The sequence below is a fragment of the Alligator sinensis genome, unplaced genomic scaffold (assembly GCF_000455745.1).
Source record: "Alligator sinensis unplaced genomic scaffold, ASM45574v1 scaffold1517_1, whole genome shotgun sequence".
In the NCBI taxonomy this organism is placed as follows: domain Eukaryota; kingdom Metazoa; phylum Chordata; order Crocodylia; family Alligatoridae; genus Alligator; species Alligator sinensis.
Window position 1 is genome coordinate 26753 of NW_005842459.1, and position 18352 is coordinate 45104.

The following is an 18352-nucleotide window of genomic DNA, read 5'->3' on the forward strand; positions in this document are numbered from 1 at the left end:
TAACCCCCCCCCCCCCCCCCCCAATTCTCTCATTAAAATACCAAAAATCTGGGTTCTTCTGTGACCTAAAATGAAACGCCACTATATAGAGAGAAATCGGTTGGGCAATGTTTTATTGATAAATTTAGCATTTTAAAGCAATTTGGAAGCCTACCATTACCTCTGTCGTCATAATAAAATTAATTCTAAATATCTATACACTTTGGCAGTTGCTTTTGTTTTGTTTTTTTTCCATGGAAAAATCAGAGCTGCCTCTGCCCCCTTCACTCACCAAGATGTGGGGCTCTGAGCAGCACTGGGATGCCAGTGCCGGGCCATGCCTTTGCCTCTCACTCCCTACCCGCAGCCCTGCCAGTGCCCCTCACCCCTGACTTGCAGCCCCTACCTGCCCCGCACTAGCTCCCTCCTGGCCGCAGCTCTGTCCCAGCACCAGGACATGAGTCCAGCTGCAGCTGCACCACCCACTGCTTTGTGGCTCTGAGCAGTGCCAGCCCTTACTGTTCTACTCCCTGCACCTGTGCCCAGGCCCCAGTGATCCCCCAGCTGTTCCTGGGAAGCCCTTGACTGGGGCCCAGGGACAGGGCTGTGCAAGTCCCTTCCCTTCCAGGCTGGCTTCCCCCTGTGCAGGCTGCTCTAGGGAGGCAGGGGGGCTCTAAGCCTACCTCTGGTGGCCTCTCCTACCCAGAGCACTGTTCCATCCCCGACCCTCATCTCTCTCTCTCTCTCTCTAACGCACACACCTGCTGCCACCTCCACCCCTCCCCGCTGAATGTCCCAGCACCGATGTGGGCATGGGCCAGGGTTGCAGTGTATCAGTTGCCCCTGCAGCCATGGCTCCTGCCAGCAGGTCCTGTCCCATCTGGTGGCTGGCCACACAAGGTGTGAGATGTGTAGCGGGGTGGGTGTGGGGTTTTTGGGAAGACGTTTGTGGGTGGGTGTAGGGTTCATGGGGGTAAGGTTTATGGGGAAAGTGTGGGGTTTGTGCAGGCCTTTGCAGGGTGTGGGGTTTGTGGGTGGGTTGTGGATGGGGGTTTGGTTTGTGGGTGTGGGGGAACTGTGTGGGGGTGGGGAGGACTGTGTGGGAGGGTTGGATCCCCACATGGTGCACTGCCCACTTCCCCCTACCCTGCAGCAGCAGCGGGCCATAGGGCGCTCATGGCCTGCTGCTGGCAGAGACCCCCAGCAGCACACGGCACCACCTGAGGCCCAGGGGCTCCATGTGGAGCACAGACCTGGCCTGGCCCACTGGTGCATGGGGCACGTAGAGGCAGGAGCCGGCCCAGCCTGATGGCTTGCACCTCCTGCCTCTGTGGTGCTGGGAGTCCCAGGTGGCAGCAAGAGCTGGCTTGGTCCTGTCTGAAGGTGCATGCCAGGGGGCTGGGCGGGCTCCATGTCTCGCATGGAGCCCTTGGGTCTCAGGTGGCACCACGCGCTGCCGGGGTCTCTGCTGGTAGCAGGCCATGAGTGCCCCGACAGCCCGCTGCTGCTCTAGGGGGGTCTGTGTGCTATGCAGGGGGCAAGTGGGGGACCCACCCCTCCCACACAGTCCCCCCACAACCCACCCACAAACCCAACACCCCCACACAGTCCCCCCCAACCTGCAGTGCCTCATCCTCAGTCCCTCCCACCCCCCGTGTCCCTGCTTACCTGGGACAAAGCCTGGGTCTGGGTCAGCACTGCAGCCTTGCTCCACTCCTATTCCCTCCAGCAAGCTGAAGCAGTGTGCTGGAGCTGCAGGGGCATGCGACAAGCATAGAGACTCTCTGGCTCGGTGCTAGAGCATCTCTCTGGAGGACCCAGCCTCTGGTTGCTTTAGGGCACACTCCAGGAGCACGCCCTCCTCTGCTTTTTTCTGCCATATTTTTTTCTGATACCGGGATTTCCCTGTATCAGACTTAGAGTCCACACTGCAAATATGCAGCACGGGGAACATTTTTTCATTCCTAACACGCCTCCTGCAGCGTCTCAAGCTGCTTTGAGATGTCACAACAGGCATGTGCTCCCTCATCTGGACGTGGCCACAGTGATCATTTTTGCACCTTTGGTGTTTAAGGACTAGAACGGGGCAGTCCAGGTGTTAGGAGGCCTTGGAGGAAGAAGAGGCTGTGGTAAGGAAGGAGAAGCATCGTGTTCCGTTGTTCATGTTGTTGCAGAAGATGTAGCAGGATTTGAACCCAGGATGGAGAAGGGGCGAGGCAGGACCGAAAATGACCTCAGTGAAATCTGCCCGCGCTCTGCAGAGGTCATGTATCCAAGAGCCAAATCTGGGGAGGAGAGAGGAGTAGGCACGAAATGTGCCACGAACAGTGAACCCCTTCATGACATTCCAGCATCCTTTTTTTTCAGCTGCTTCTGATTCTGCGTCTGTGTGTTTCTGGCAGGGCTGCGAGGAGCAGGTGGTGTTTGTTGGTTATTTGTTAGTTTGCTTTGTCTCATCTTTGCAATCCATTTTTTTCTGAATACAGTTCCTGTTCCAAGGGCTTTAAAGATCCATTGGTGTGGTTATCTTCTGTAACAGAGGGAGCCGGGCTTCAGTCAGCGTGTTGCGCTTTTGTACATTGGGTCCGGGGGGAGCTCTTTTGGATGCTGTTTAGTTTGGGTTTTGCTCTAATCACTTTAACAAGCCCGAGCAAAGAAACAAAAAAGAGCAAATCCAAGAAACAGAAATTCCATTAAAATGACATTTTCTAGGGATGACTTATGCTTCGTTTGGTGGCTGCCATGTGTGAATATTTAGTCGGGGATAGATCTTCTCTTTTTCACTCGCAACAGAAAGTTAAGCACAGACAGTGCTGGGAGTAATCGCAGGCAGACACCAGCCTGCTCCCGCAGAAGGTTAAGGACCGGCTAACTGGATACGATGCAAGCATACCGGATTATCGACTGCAGTGGCAACTGTGACAAGCTGGTGAATACATCTATTCACAGTTAATAGATTCTACTTGAGATGATGTTTAGAAACCGTGCAAAGCCTGGCTGTACTTGTGCGTCTGTTTGCTCACAATTGCGTAATTTTCTGGACGAGCTGAATGGAAAACCAGAAACCTGAGATTCTGGGGAAAGGTGTTTAAGCTACACCTTCTTTCCAGCAAAGGGGAATGGAGCTTGGGGACAGGTAGGTGGACTCTGAAGTCCAGCTCTGAGAAGGTGCTAGGCAGAGGGTCTGCAACCTAGGATGTGTCTAGAGGCCCCAAGGTTGAAGGTGGTGCTTAGCCCCCATTCAAAAGAGCCCGGAGGCTTAAAACTCTCAGGAATTCAGAGGCAGTCTGGGGGCGCTTGGCCATATTATGTCATGTAAAAAGCCACCACCTGGAAGCATGACAATTCTGTGAAGCAGAAAAGACCCTTGAGCACTCTCCACCTCCCTCTTTCAAGAGACCATCCAACCTCCGCCTTATCCTCCAGATCTCTCCTTGGAGTTTTCTTCCACATCCACCCCACTACGAGAGTTTATGCAGGGTTTTCTGCTGAGGCGGCCTTCCCTTTACAACTGGCAGAATTTGCTAGGTTGCGTTAGATTTGTGTTGTCCTGACTCCTGGTTAGGTACCATTGATAGTGCCTGTCGAGTGCATGACGTAGCCAGTTCCAGAAGTCTTGTGGGTTTTTCTATTAAGAAATCAGTGTGTGAACAAACACCTTCAATTGTGAGGGAGGGGAGCTGGATGCCGTTTGCATTTTGGGAACACTGGTGGTGCGCTAGTGTCCACACAAAGGATGAGATGGTTCCTTCACTGAAGAGCTTATGATTCAGAGCCCCCTCTCAGCTGGGGATACCACCATATGTTTCACTGCAAGCTAACGGAGATTAAACTCCTCTGGCCATATGTTCAACCAAAATCCATTGTATTGTCCAGACAGTCTAATCTCTCTTAGTTTTATTGACATCAATGGTGTAAGAAGCGTGGAGGATACATTTGTGATAAGTGCCTATAAGGCTCATCTGTGGGCGTCAACCTGTTTTTCTTTTCAGTGCAAGGGAACATCATTACGATATATAAAAAGAAGCAAATGGTTTGTTAAAATTCCCTGCCGATGTTTGCCTTTGTTCCTTCAAGCCATACGAACCTTGCGGGGGCATTTGAGCCTTCTGAATTTTTGTTTCATTAATATTGCTGGACAGACTTATTCACAGTAGTTGAGAGCGTTTCCTTTGCTAGCTCTCCTCTCTTCCCAGGGACTGAGAATATCAGCAGCATACATGTAGGATTAAATGCTTGTGTTCGGCATTGAGTGCTTCATTGAAAGCAGGCTGCACAGTTTTAAGTACTTCATTCTCACCTGTTCACCCCTGAAAATAATCTGCGACTAGATATCCTCTGGAGTAAGCTTTTATGACTGTAGGAGAAAGGCCTTATGCAGAATCAGGATTCTGCAGCTCCTGAACGCGGGCAGAGATGTCAGAACAGGCTTTCGTTGTTCAAAGTGCTGTCTCCGCGACCTCTCCTTCACCCGGGTTCTTCTGTAGAAAGATTTGTGGGGGTTAGAGGTTAAACAATTCTTGCCCTCGATCACAAGTTCATCATTGGGCGATGCTGACATTTTCCATCATAAAGGAAAAAAAAAAGAATGTGCGTCTTCACTCTGGGATTCAAATGGGCAGACTTACTGCACACAGCTGTCAGGAGTGGAGGTCTTTCAAAATGTCACACGACCTCAGCATAATGGTTTTCTTGGGGTCCAGTTTTCCTCTAGGCTGTTTAATTGGGTAAAGAGTAATGGAGTCTGGTCCGAATTTACAGAACCCAAGTCTCGGACCATGAACTTGACTCTCCCCAGATCCTTTCCCAGGAAGACTGTTGCAAGTCAGTACCTCACTTGAGCAGCTCGCCATTCCTGCAAGTATGTGCTTGTGACATTTCAGGAGGTCGAGCTTTTCACTGTGGTTTTCATGACTGTTACTTCAGGCGTTTACATGGGATCAGGTGAGAAGCTTTTTGGCAATTTGCAGCCTCTCACCGTATAGATTCATAGAAATAGGGTTGGAAGGGACCTTGTAGATCATCAAGTCGAACCCCCTGCCCTGGGCAGGAGAGAAAACCGGGCTCAAATGACCCCAGCCAGGTAGACGTCAAGCCTCCTCTTCAAGCCCCCCAGGGTAGGAGCCAGCACCACTTCCCTTGGAAGTTGGTTCCAGATCCTAGCTGCCCTGACTGTGCAGTAGTGCCTTTGGATGTCTAGTCTAAACCTACTCTCTAACAATTTGTGGCCGTTATTCCTTGTTGTCCTGGGTGGCGCTAGGGGAACAGGGTCTCTCCCAAACCCTGCTGGTCCCCCCCCGGTGAGTTTATAGACAGCCACCAGCTGAAGGCTGAACCTGTTCAGCCTTCACAAGAAGGCTGAACAGGTTCAGGTCCCGTAGCCTCTCTTTGTAGGGTCTGCCCTGCTGTGTAGTAAGAGAACTCTATAGGAGTCGCCATTGCACTAGACTAAATCACATAGACCACATCTGGATCAAAGCAACACACTATTTAATGTCACAGAGCATGGCACCTTGTGACTCAGTCAATCATCTTTATGAAATATCTTGGGCACCATCATGGCTAGCATAGCCGAGCCGTTCCAGTTTGGTGGAAATGGAGAAGGTAGCGATCCATTTTCAGTAGGGAAATGTTTACAAATCCGAGCCCCCCTGGAGGCAGGAAGTCCTTTTGTCCTAGCATGGATCTGGTTTTGCTGCTCTAAGCACCAAATCAACTAGTTAGCGTCTTACTTTCCACAAATGAATAATTCACTGTACTGCTCAAGTGTCAGCCACACCTGGCTGCAATCAATCAAGTCATTCATCACTCCTCCGTACTGAGGTTCTGAGTGTGTTGTTCTGTCACATCCGAGTTACCAGTTCAACATTATTCCTTGGAGGTAGAGCCTGCGTGTGTCTTTACAGTGACTAGTTTCTAAAGTTATTTCCTTTGCTGGGGAATTATCAGCCAGCACATTGTCCCTGACACACAAGTGTATTGTGCTAATTAGAAATCTACAATATAGATCCCCAGTGTGAGAGGCTCTGGTTGTGAATTACTGTTGAAAGGAACCAGACAGTTTGCGAGTGCAATTGCCAGGTGAAGTGGCGAATCCTCTTTCCGTTGTCCTTCCAGCACTCAGCTGGTCTCGGTCTCATGTAGGATCTCTGCCCAAAACCATCTCATGTTTTCATGTAACGGATGCTTGGAATTTGGGAAGGGCCAGTTGCTTCTGCACGTGTAAGGCCCAGGTTGCCATCCCTTAAAAACAGGCGTCTTACAGTTTTGTGAAGGCCACGAAACATGCTTCACATCAAACTGCAGCACTTTCGCTGCTGGGGAGGAGATGCCTCTTACTTTACTAAGGTGCAGAATTGAAGTAACATCCTGAGCAGCTGCTTGGGATTCTGGGTTCTTGTTTGAAGAAACATTCATGCAGTCTCGCGGTTTGCCATTCATGCAGTCTTAACAAACACATAAGCACATGTTGTTGAATCCCCCTTTTCTGAATTAAAAAAAAAAAAATCCATGGTTTAGTAACAAGGATGATGCATTGCCTGAGGGGATTGTGCATACTGTAGATCTGCAACGATCCAGGAGAAGATCGTGTGCCTTCTCACCAGCATGAGGGCTCAGTTTTCCCCTAAGCAGTACTGGACTGTTGATGCTTCCTTGCAGTCCAGCATCACTGGTAATCACGTGGGTCTGTACCTAAAGCCAGCTCAGTTTACTTCTGGCCTTCTGAAGTTTAGAAAAAAAATCAAGGTAAAGTCATGGCAGCATTTTTTGCTGGCTAATGCGCACACGCCAGTTTTCCAAAGCTGCGATGCCTTTCCAGATGCATCATCTCCATTGTACACTGTGCTCCCCATTTATCTGAAACCCTTGTAACGTTGCATGCCCCCAAGTGGTACTGTATAGGGGGCTTATACATCATTCATTTTCAGAGAGGAAATGTGGTTTGGTGGTTAGACTCAGGAGACCTGCATTCCCTGCCATGAGACTTTGGGCTCATCAGCCTGTGCTTTTGTTTCTCTACCTGTTCTAGTCTGTCTTGTCTATGTAGTTTATAAACTGTTTAGGGAAGAGATTTATCTCCTATGGTATAGCCTCTAGCAGAATGCAGACCCAATCCCACTTTCAGGGTATGACTACAGTGGAATCTACATATTTTTACATGGATTCTGTCAAGGGGTAAAGATACCGTCTTCATATCACAGTGGGTTTCTAAGTTGTTTGCCTGTCTGTAAATGGGGTGTAGCATCAGACTAAGAAATCCTCCAATGCTCAGGCTTGCTGGTGGGCCCCAAGCCTGGGAGTGTATCCTGGTATTGCCTTGTCTGTGCTCCTTTTCAGAGCTTGCTCTAGCAAGGTGGGGTGGTGGTGTAGAAAGGAAGAATATAATAGGCTGGGAGAGAGATAGGAGTCAGTCCTGCAGTTTTATGGCAGCGCCCTGTAGAAAAGCTGGAGCATATTGCCACAAGAAATTGGAGTGAACGAGCCAGTGACGAGTGGGTCAAAGTGATCTCAGTAGGGAAGGTGTCAGTATTCTCCAGCTTTGTACCATTTTCCTCTCATACTGAAATTCAGTGCAATATCCAGTATCTGCCCATTATGTATGAGAGCCCGGGTTAAGTCGCTCAGCTTCTGCACTTATCGGGACTGCATAAAATCATAGGCTGTGTCTACGCTATGGACTTCTGGTAGCACAGTTATGTCAGTCAGGGGGTGTGATCCCCGACTGACACAACTGTGCCGGCAAAAGCCCCCAGCACAGACACAGTTATATAAGCAAAACGACACTTCCCCGGTACAGCTTATTCCACTCAGGGAATGGTTTTACTGTATTGGTATGAAGTTTGAGCTTTGCCAAACTCAACATTTTGCCAGAGGTTTGATGCCAGCGGGCAACTTTAACTCTGTAGTAACCAAGTTGTCACTGAATTTCCTTCCATTTTTCTTTTAAATGAAAGAAGACTTGTAGCAGTCTGATTATTTAGGCAGTTATAATTTTGATGTAGATTTGGAGTTGCAAAACCTGCCATGGCTAGGCAAAGGATGCTGTTTGATCCGTAATTACTTTTCCTTCTTTATGTTTTGTCATATTTTCCTGCCTATGCAGGGGGTCGGACTCGATGATCTATTGAGGTCCCTTCCGACCCTAACATCTATGAATCTATGACCGCACCCGCAGCACAAGGGTTTTATCGATATAGTGCTCCAGGATCCCTACGCCCCCAAACCCTCCTAGCAAGGAGCTAGCCCCAAGAAGCAGAACAAGAATCACACCTTGTATTGCCTAAGCACAGCCACGGAGTGACAACGTATGGGGCAAAGGAGTACCAGCGACTCGAGCTTTAAGCGCTCCTTATCACCAGGCCACCTAAACACGGTTGTTAACTGTGCTTTTGAACCTTCTTCCTGTGAAAAGGAAGCCTAGCGAGCTGAGAGACTAGGAGCATGGGAGAGACAGAGCCCCCGCCCCTGCTTGGTAGCCTGCCTTTGTACCGGGCGAGGGCAGGGAGAGTCCTTTACCCAAAGACAGCATACAATCCCAGCTGGGCGGCTGTATGAGGACCAGTCCACGGCTTTAGATACCAGTGTGTGGTTTGCTCGCCAGGAAATGTCTAATGAGCTGGTGCGGCAGCCCTGTTCCAGTTTATTTTGCTGCACACTCCCTAGGCTGTTGTGATGGGTTGCAGCCCACTGGCCTTTTGTGCTGCTAAGCTTCCTGCAGCCTGAAACAGGCTGCTGTGATGTTACTTTTGTTGGCATCTATTGGCTCAGTGTCTGCTACTCCTGCACAGGAAGAGGACTGTGAAGCCCAGTGCTTGACGTTGTCAGAGCTAACACTAACCCCCACCCTGGCTCATCAGTCCTCTCCCAGGACTGCCCACGATGAGACTTGATGGGTTTAAGGTTGAACTCTCAGCCTATGTGAGTGATGCAGCACACAACACAAACATACTTTGCATAGGATGTAAAACAACTTACCCTTTACCTAAATAGGACAAGTAGTGCACAGTTCTTGACAAAATAACGATGCTCACGTGTGTTTCTTTTGCCTCGGTTTCCTCACAACACTGAAGAGTTTGTTGGGTTTATCGGCATCATCTGTGGCTCCTTGGCTGGTTTTGGAGCATAAGCAGATCCCCAGCCATGAAAGCACAGTCCTCTCTCTCCTGCCCCAAAGCTGCCTGTCCTACTTTGAGTCACATGAGGTTCTTTGGTCCCACCACTATCTTCCCATTCATTGAGCTTTTGTTCCTCTGCCCCAATTCTTCTCCCAAGGTGATAGACTGGGTTATGCTCACTGTACAACAAGAGCATCCTCCTTAGCATTCCTGTTGTTTGAAGGCGCTCGCGTGACAACTCTGAGCACAACTCTGTTCTCCCTGGACAGTGCTGTCTGTGTATTCCCCATGCCTCAGTGCATTACACAATGCAACAGTTTCCCAGCAGAAACCAGGCCGTGCAAGTTGTGCACAGGCTGCTTCCCCAGATTGTCACAGTTGGCGTTCTGGACTTCCAGCTGGTGGAGGGCCATGTGTGTGTGCATTGTGTAGAGTGTTACAGGCTCTTTCCTCCTCTGAGCAATGTGTGGGGGTTGGGAATAACCTAGCATTGATCAGCATTCATCCCCAAAGCCTTGCCTGACTTGAAATACTTTTCCTCTTCACTCTCTTCCTCCCCTCCACTCTGAACAGCTTCTTCCCTTGCCAGCTTCCTGGGCAACTTGCTGCATTGGGTGCATCTCATCCTCTTGCAGAGCCAGCTACCTGGGTGGTGTTGTGTCTGGACACTAAAAGGGACGCTGCAGGCTGGTTTCTGGAAGGGGAGGGGAGCTGCCGAACAGAATAGTTGGAGCTGCCGGTCCTTTCCCTTCCGAGGTGGGGAGAGCACCTGCCCCCCGAGCAGTGGTGCTGAACGTGGGCACTTACACATCCCTGGGGAGTCGGTCTTGTTAAAACAAGGAAACCGAGTAGTGGTCTGAGCCACTGGAGGGCTCTGAAACAGCCCCAGGATATTACATTTTTACGTTTCTGGTTTTTTCACTGAAATTCGTCTCCCGGAAGAGAATGGGGGCAGGACATTGCCTTTTGCTTGATGGTTTTTCCTAGGGGAGTGGATGTGAGATCAAAGATGGAATATAAATAGCAGAGGTGTCAGAGAGGTATCAGGCAGCATGGTGTTGGGTTAAATGGTCCTTTTACCTGCTGTTGTCCTGTAATGGCCTTTTGCCTGTAAATAAAGCATGCAGTAGCCACCTCTGTTTCCTGCTAACACAGCATAGGTCAAAAAACCCATAAATAAAGGGATCCATAGTAGGGAATGGGTTTGGTGATTAGATATTTAATTGAGAAGCAGGTCTCCTGGGTTCCCTTTCTAGCTTAATCAAAAACCTGTTGACCCAGCCTCTCTGAGCCTCAGTTTGCCAGTCCGTGAAATGTTAAAAAAATTAACACACATTTAATGCTAAGTAAGAAATGACATTGGAATAATAATGCTGGTGTTGAGGGTTAATTAACATTTGCAAAATCACTTTAGGTTTCACCTGGCCAAGGTGTACTGGAAATCAGGATGAGCAGAGATGTTGATTTTTTTTTTTTTTTTTTTTAAGGTTTTGAGACTCTCCAGTGCATGTGAAGACTGTGCCTTTGAAACCACAATATCAATATTTTCCTTGTTGAAATCCTTTCCCTGCTGAAAGGATATTAATCTCTTGTTTTAGAGTTTGGCCTACCAGTTAAACTACTATAAATATAATTCACCTGTAAGAGAAGTATAAAATGAAACGTCTCTTCGCTTCCTTGGGACAGGCTGATAAAACTTGATAATGATTCCTGCGCTGGACTCCTGTGGACATCGTAGAATTGTACTTGTAATAAATTAGGCTAGTGCTCTGTGTCCTGCTGTAGTGTAAGGCTGCCTCGGCATGTTCATTATAATCTCCTGCTATCAGGGGATTTAAAAATGAACCATAAAACTTCATTCCTGGAGTTAAATTTAACAATAGAGGTGTCACCCAGGGGGCACATCTGTTGCTTTTAGGGAAGAAAAGCAGCCCCTGCTTTGGCTGCTTTTCATTCTCAGAATTGAAACATTACCACTGCTTAAGCATGTAGCTTCCACGTGTGTGTTGTTTTTTTATGCTTTCTCCCTCCGTGTAGTGGATGGATGGTGCATGGAGCATTTCATAGGTCCACGCTGTACTTATTTTCTTTGTGTTTTTGCAGGGTGACTACGACCCCAGTAAAACCAAAGTCCTTCACTTCAGTATGAACCCAGCAAGCCTGGCCAAGCAGCAGCGGAAAGAAGAGCAGCAACAACTCCAGGAGGAGTGTGAGAGGCTGAGGGAGCTGGTCAGGGTGCTGGAAGGAGGAGGCTCCATCTCTGATAACCCTGAGGGGGTTGGAAGCTTGCATTCGCCGCAAGAAATTGCAGGTGCATTTCTGGTTTCTAGTCACGAAGAGTCTCTTTCCCCTTTGTCGTCACAGTGTTGCCGTTCAAACTGATAATACCCCCAGCCAAGTTAACTGGGGACCCTGCACATCATTTGGTGGCTGGGGTGGGCAGATACGAATAAGGATTGGAAGGCACCAAAGGAAGTGAGCGTGGGGTAGCAGCACTGTGATGGTTTGATGAAGAGGATGTCTGGTAAGGATAAATAATAATAATACTTGGTACTTGCACATGATGAATGAAGCATGGACAAAGTGACCTTGCCTGGACAGTGCCGACAGTGGGCAGAGAGGAAATATCTCCCTCTTTTCAGGGCTGGGCTGAGCCCTTGAGGTCTTGTGGACAGCAGAAAATAACTCTCCCTGCTGTGGGGAAACAAGTGGTGGAAATCTTTTCAGACCTGGCTTAAAACAAATTAATATTGTTTATCAGTGTATATGGGCCCCATTAATCACAGCTAAATTCAATATGCCGTGAAAATAGAGTACATCTTTCACTAGGTTTAAAAGCAGCTCGCAAAATCAGAGTCTCTCCCACAATACAGAGCCTGTCTTCTATTCACATACATGAATGAGACCTTTTAGTACAATAACCATGAGGTCAGCGCCTCCCATACACACACTAACTCTGTAAATCAAGGTAACAATATCAGTAGCGTGACCTGTCATCTAGAACGACGAGTGGTGGCCAGGCAGAGTTTATTCACACTGCAGAACCCAAGAGAGCTTATTGTTGTAACTGAGGCCCACACATGCTTGCCCTCAAAGCATCTCTGCTGTAGCTGAACAGACAAATAAAAGAATCTGCACAAAAGGCAGGCAGGGCGGTGAGGAGCTAACCTGTGGTAGTGCTGGTACCTGCAGATGGCGGTGCACTACAAGGTGGGTGGCCAAGATGGTAGCATTTTTCTCGCAGGCTGTATACACCAGAGATTTGAGACTCAAGCAGTGTCTCAGCCTTGGGTGAAAGAAATCTTGTGATGAGATGCTTTCAGCACGGAAGTATTTTGCAACTAGCTTGCTTGTTTTTCATTATATCAACCAACAGTGTTTATTACCGAAAAGAAAGCATTTGCCTTCACGCATTATAGTGGATACTGCTGTTTATACAAATGAAAATTACAACAGAAAATCTATATAGCACACTTGAGGTTGCGGAGTGAAACCTCCCTCTTTGGGGAAGGAAGGGATAAGATGCCACTGGACCTTAAAGATGCAGAGAGTCTCTCTCCCTAGAGGCATTTGGTTTTGTTTTTCAGTAGCACCCCAAATTGCTAGATACTTTCCAAACACTTAAGGAAGACAAACGCTGCTCACTGGTGCTTCCAACTTAAGATCCCAGTGGAGCAGTTGGGCTTCTCAAGGATAGCATTTACTGCAATTTGAATCTGAATTTCATAGCTGTTAAGCTACAGTAAACCTGGCTGTTTATTGCCCCATCTCACATTGTGCTGCTGCATAGTTTAGTGTGTCAAATGTTGCAGGTATATATGTGTGTGTCAGTGCTCCTCAAACCCAGTGGGGAGCATCCTAGACAGTGGCAGAGAAGACGCAGAGGTGAGGCCGTCTTTGTGTCTCTGTGACTGCAGGGAAAGCTAACCTGCAGCACACACGCTACAGCTGGCCCAGGCAGCCTGTGTGCGGCATGCAGCAGATCCGGGAGAGGGAAGACAGCACAGTGGCAGGTAGGGCAAGGAGCCAAAAGCAGAGTAGCAGATCAGACAGGGAGCACAGGGCAGGGAGCTGAAAGCAGAGCAACAGAGCAGGCAGGGGAAGGGGGATTGGGGTGTCACTTGGAGAGGACATGGGCTTGATTTGTGACACACCTGCCAGAAAGGTTGGTCCCCCACTGATCTATAGTAATTGGACCATTGCAACCGAGGTATTATATTTCCCATATATGCCCTCTGGGGTTTTTTACTCATAATTTCCATCCTGATTCTACTCATTTGGTTTGTCCTTTGCTTCCCATCAAGCATTTTCCATGCCAGTGTGTTACTAAGTTTGTCATAGCTTACGTGGGGATGCGCTTTTAAGCTGTTTTTTTTTCCCCTTTTGAGGATTCAGACAGAAAAACAAACAGCTGTCTGGGGTTCAGCATGCTTTCAGCTTGTCAGATGCAGTGTGCTTGTGTCCCTTCTCCCCTTAGCCCTCTGCTACATCATTCTGGCTTTTGTTCACAATCTTGTAAGGAAAGGAGAACATTGGTGGCAGCATCTAGCTGGGGTTGCGTGTGCTTTGGCTGCGTTCTCTAGCAATCATTTATCACAGTCACAGAGGGACTTTGGCAGGCTCCAAGTGTCTCTAAGCGCATATGAAAATGGCTCGTGTAAACAAAATGGAAAAACAATACCGAGGGGACCTGTGTCTGGACGGTCTCTCTGACCAAGTCGCACTGTTAGTTTGCATGCAGTCAGATAGGAACTTCTTCTTCCACTGCTTCCTGAACTTGAGTGAATCCCTGCCATGCACAGACCCTATTGACAGTATTGCAGCAAACAACTCAACCCCTTCCCTCTGCTGCAGAACCATGGTTGTTTTCAACGATGTAGTCCTGCAGGGAGGGTCATTCAACTGGTTGAATATATGGATGTGCTGAATGCTTGGGGCCTATACTGCTAGGATATTAGTGCAAACAGTCCAATTATATTATTTACCACTGAGGGGGGTTAGTTGCACCGTGTCATTGGGTGCGTCTCTGGGACATTCATTATGGCTAGGTACAGACTTTACACATAATCCAGAGTAAGTGATTGGAAATGGAACCAAACCCATAACTGTACAGAAGTTCGGGTCTAGTCAGGTGTAAAAATAGCAGAACCTGGTCAGAGAGAGTCCTAGATCAATGTGCACTCAATCGTATTCGAATTAGGTTAGTTTGGTGCATTGAACTTCGGTACCAGATTCCTTATCAAATCATGTTAAGTCACTGTCTGCTGGCATCCCAGGTGCCTTTGAGGCTCCCCCCCCCCCCCCACCTTGCAGGTAGGTGTGCTAGCATTGGCCCATGATCAGCTACTCTGGCTGAGTGCCCAGCTGGCCTTGCCCCTGGGCTCTTACAGAGCAGAGTCAGCACAGTGGCTGACAATGGAGAGGGAGAAGGGGCCCTGCAACTTGGTCAGGCTCCCTGGCCTGCACCCACTTGTGGGGGGCATGGGGGTTCCCAGGTCGGGGTGTGGGAGCCCACCCAGGGACCCATGAGCCTCCACGAGCAGGTGCAGTGCCATGGAGCAGACCCAGCTGCAGATGCCTGTGACTGATGCTACAGAGGAGGAGGGCGATGGGGTAGGGGAGCTCCACTATGTCTTGCAGCTTGGTCCGGCTCCCTGGATCTGTGCCCACTTGCAGGGGACATGGGAGACCCTGGGTGGGGATGCAGGAGTCCACCCAGGGACCCATGCCCCCATGAGCAGGCGTAGCACTATGGAGCAGACCCATCTGCAGGGGATGGACAAGCACAGTAGCCTCCGCTGCCTGCCTGTGGTTTGACAGATGCCAACCGTGGGAAGAGGTGTGCTCACCTGTGCCCTGCAGCCAGTCAGGGGTGGTCCACATGCTGGGCTGCTCTTAGCAGCCTCCAGCAGCCCAGGGAACTTGCAGGGCATGCTGGGAGGCATGCAGGGCACCTCCAACCTCCTGGCCTCGGGCAGTGCAGGCAGCCTGCCTGCCCTCCCTCCCCTATACTGTGTGTTCACTCCCAAACTAACCTACACCACGTACAGAAACCTGCGTAAGTTTGATTGATTCCACCTCAAGCTTTTTGAACGTCTATGCCTAGCCTATGATTGCAGAGAAGTGTAGACCTACCCATGCTAGTTAAACTGTCTCACTTGAGTATTTCTTGCTGCAGCAGTATAGTATAGACTAATTGTCCAAGTATTAACCATCCTTATTAGGTGGGTTTTCAGGCATGCAAAAATGTTCCCCCTGGCTACTACTGGTTCCCAAGCTAGCAGGGGATATATCTGCACTATGCTCCAGTCACTCTAGGCATAAAAACTAGGGATGCTTGAAAACATAGATGGATGCACATCACAAAAATAGTAATGTCTCCCCATGTGGGAAATAGGAGATCCAGGTCTAACTCGCCAGCCGCGCTGCCTACAGGAGTGGCAGTGCTGCCATGCACCTTCCACGGTAACATTCCTGCAAGGTGGGAACCAGCGGCTTGCTGCAGGAACTCTTCATTAACATCAACTGTAGCTGGTGTGATGAGCAACTTTTGCAGTTCACTTAACCGTGAATTGTAAGGGATCACTTTTCAGTATCTCTCATGGAAATGATTCTGTACAGAACAGCATGGATTAGAAACTCAGCAGCATCTCTTGCTGCTAGTTGCAGTCTCTATAAAGAAAGGGGCAATGCTTTTTGGAGGTGGGAAATCCCTTGCTTGCAGAACTGGATAGGAAAAAGGTGAGAACTAATCCCTCCTCCCAACACAAGAAAAGAGTGACCGTGGGTAGGTAAAGGTGAAGCAAAACAGTGAAAGCCATGTGCAGCTGTGCCTACGTGCAGCAAGTGGGCAAATAAGTGGTTTTATTGTACACTTCTGCAGAAAAGGATCTGGGGGTTATGGTCAACAGCAAGCTGAACATGAGCCAGCAGTGTGCCCTTGTTGCCAAGAAGGCTAATGGCATACCAGGCTGCATTGGTAGAGGTGTTGCCAGCAGGTCAAGGGAAGTGATTATTCCTCTCTATTCAGCACTGGTGAGTCCACATCTGGAGAACTGTGTCCAGTTTTGGACCCCCCACTACAGAAAGGATGTGGACAAATTGGAGAGAGTCCAGCAGAGGGCAACAAAAGTGGTTAGGGGGCTGGGGCACATGGTTTATGAGAAGAGGCTGAGGGAACTGGGCTTATTTAGTCTAGAGGAAGAGAAGACTAAGAGGGGATTTAATAGCAGCCTTCAACTCCCTGAAGGAGGGGTTGCAAAGAAGATGGAGCTAGACTGTTCTCAGTGTTGACAGATGCAGAACAAGGAGCAATGGGCTCAAGTTGCAGCAAGGGAAGTTTAGGTTAGATATTAGGGAAAACTTTCTCACTTGGAGGGTAGTAAAACACTGGAACAGGTTACCCAGAGAGGTGGTGGAATCTCCATCCTTGGAGGTTTTTTAGATTAGCTAGACAAAGCCTTGGCTGGGATGGTCTGGTTGGGGATGGTCTTGCCTCGAGCAGGGAGTTAGACTAGATGTGACCTCCTGGGGTCCCTTCCAGCCCTCATTTTCTATCATTCTAATCCTTGTGCTGTGATACACGCTGAATGGCTTACTGGCAGAAATGAAAAATTTGGGTTGCCTTTAGCCAGTCATCTTTGTTATGTTCTGCAAGCTTGTGTGATCTGCAGCCATTGCACTCAAGGTTTGAAGGCTTATAATTACAGCAACCAGAAAAGGCATTAAGAACAATGATGTTGATGGTTTTGATAATAATGTATTGGCCATTATTAAATTCTTTCATTGGGCTGGAATGCAGCACGTTTTTCTGATTATGGTTCCAACTCCTGGATAGGCAATAAGGAAATTATTGCTGTGGACGCAAAAGCCCATTAAATGTGACTCTATTAAAAAATCAAGGTTATGCCGGACTTTAAATCTCTTTGAGCGTAACCACCAGAGGCTGCAGCACAACTTGGCAACTTGCCATAGAGTTCACTGGTCCTTTTCTCTCATTTATGCGGTAATAGTCTCTATTAAAATGGGTAATACGGCTATTGCAAGGGAGAGTGTTGGAGAGTGGGAGCTATAACAACTTATTGTCTTTTATCCTGCAGTATAACAATTGCACGCACAGGGTCATGGAGTATTAATGGGGCAGAGCTGTGGCAGCCCCATTATCAGAATGGGTCTCACTTTCTGGGTGGCTCACTTCCCTCGCAATGCCATCTGGGGTCTGCATTGTAAAACAGGGAGGTGTGGACCAAGGTCAGGATGCCACCTGGGGTGCTTTTCCAAATTCTTCTCTCTGAAGCAGCCATACAGATTGTGAGAGTTTTGAGAAGTTGGCAAAAGGGAATCGGTGTCCTTGGGGAGCATAGACTCCAATCCTTTTATTCTTTTTCGCAGTCTCTCTTGATTGTCCGCTTCCCTTACCTTTGTCTTGTTTCCTTGGCCCACATTTTTTGCTCTTCCTTTTCTCTCTCATACATATGGTTGGGTAGTGGTTTTATATCTGGCCACTTCCAGACCAGTCCCTTCAAGATAGGCGGCAGTACCAGCTAACAGGGACAAGTTGGTTGTGCCTGTTAATAGGGTAGAGAGTGCTTATGGTGCTGTATGCTTCTGATGCGGATCTCTCACTGAAAAATGCAAGGTTCTCCACCTTGGGAGGAAAAACCTGCAGCATCCTTATAGGCTCAGCAGTGCTACGCTGGCTAGCACTACGGAAGAAAGAGACTTGGAGGTCATCATTGACTACAAGATGAACATGAGCCTTCAGTGCAATGCTGCAGCTAGTAAGGCAACCAAAACGCTGGCTTGCATCCGTAGATGCTTCTCAAGCAAATCCCGGGACGTCATTCTCCCCTTGTACTCGCCTTGGTGAGGCCACAGTTGGAGTACTGCATCCAGTTTTGGGCTCCACGATTCAAAAAGGATGTGGAGAAGCTTGAGAGAGTCCAGAAGAGAGCCACGCGCATGATCAGAGGTCAGGAAAACAGACCTTACGACAACAGGCTAAGAGCTATGGGGCTCTTTAGCCTGGAAAAGCGCAGGCTCAGGGGTGATCTGGTGGCCACCTATAAGTTTATCAGGGGTGACCACCAGCATCTGGGGGAACGTTTGTTCACCAGAGCGCCCCAAGGGATGACGAGGTTGAATGGTTATAAACTACTGCAAGACCGTTTCAGGCTGGACATAAGGAAGAATTTCTTTCCTGTCCGAGCCCCCAAGGTCTGGAATAGCCTGCCATCGGAGGTGGTTCAAGCACCTAC

General features: G+C 48.8%; 1 protein-coding gene across 1 annotated transcript in view; it reads left to right on the plus strand.

Annotated features, from left to right (window-relative positions):
* LOC102373658 (mitotic spindle assembly checkpoint protein MAD1-like) overlaps positions 1-18352 on the plus strand; it is a 195690-nt gene that overhangs the window by 21835 nt on the left and 155503 nt on the right. The window contains exon 2 of the mRNA XM_014523205.2: positions 11199-11406. Coding sequence (XP_014378691.1) covers positions 11241-11406 — 166 coding nt within the window. The 5' untranslated portion in view covers positions 11199-11240. The remainder of the gene's footprint in view (positions 1-11198; positions 11407-18352) is intronic.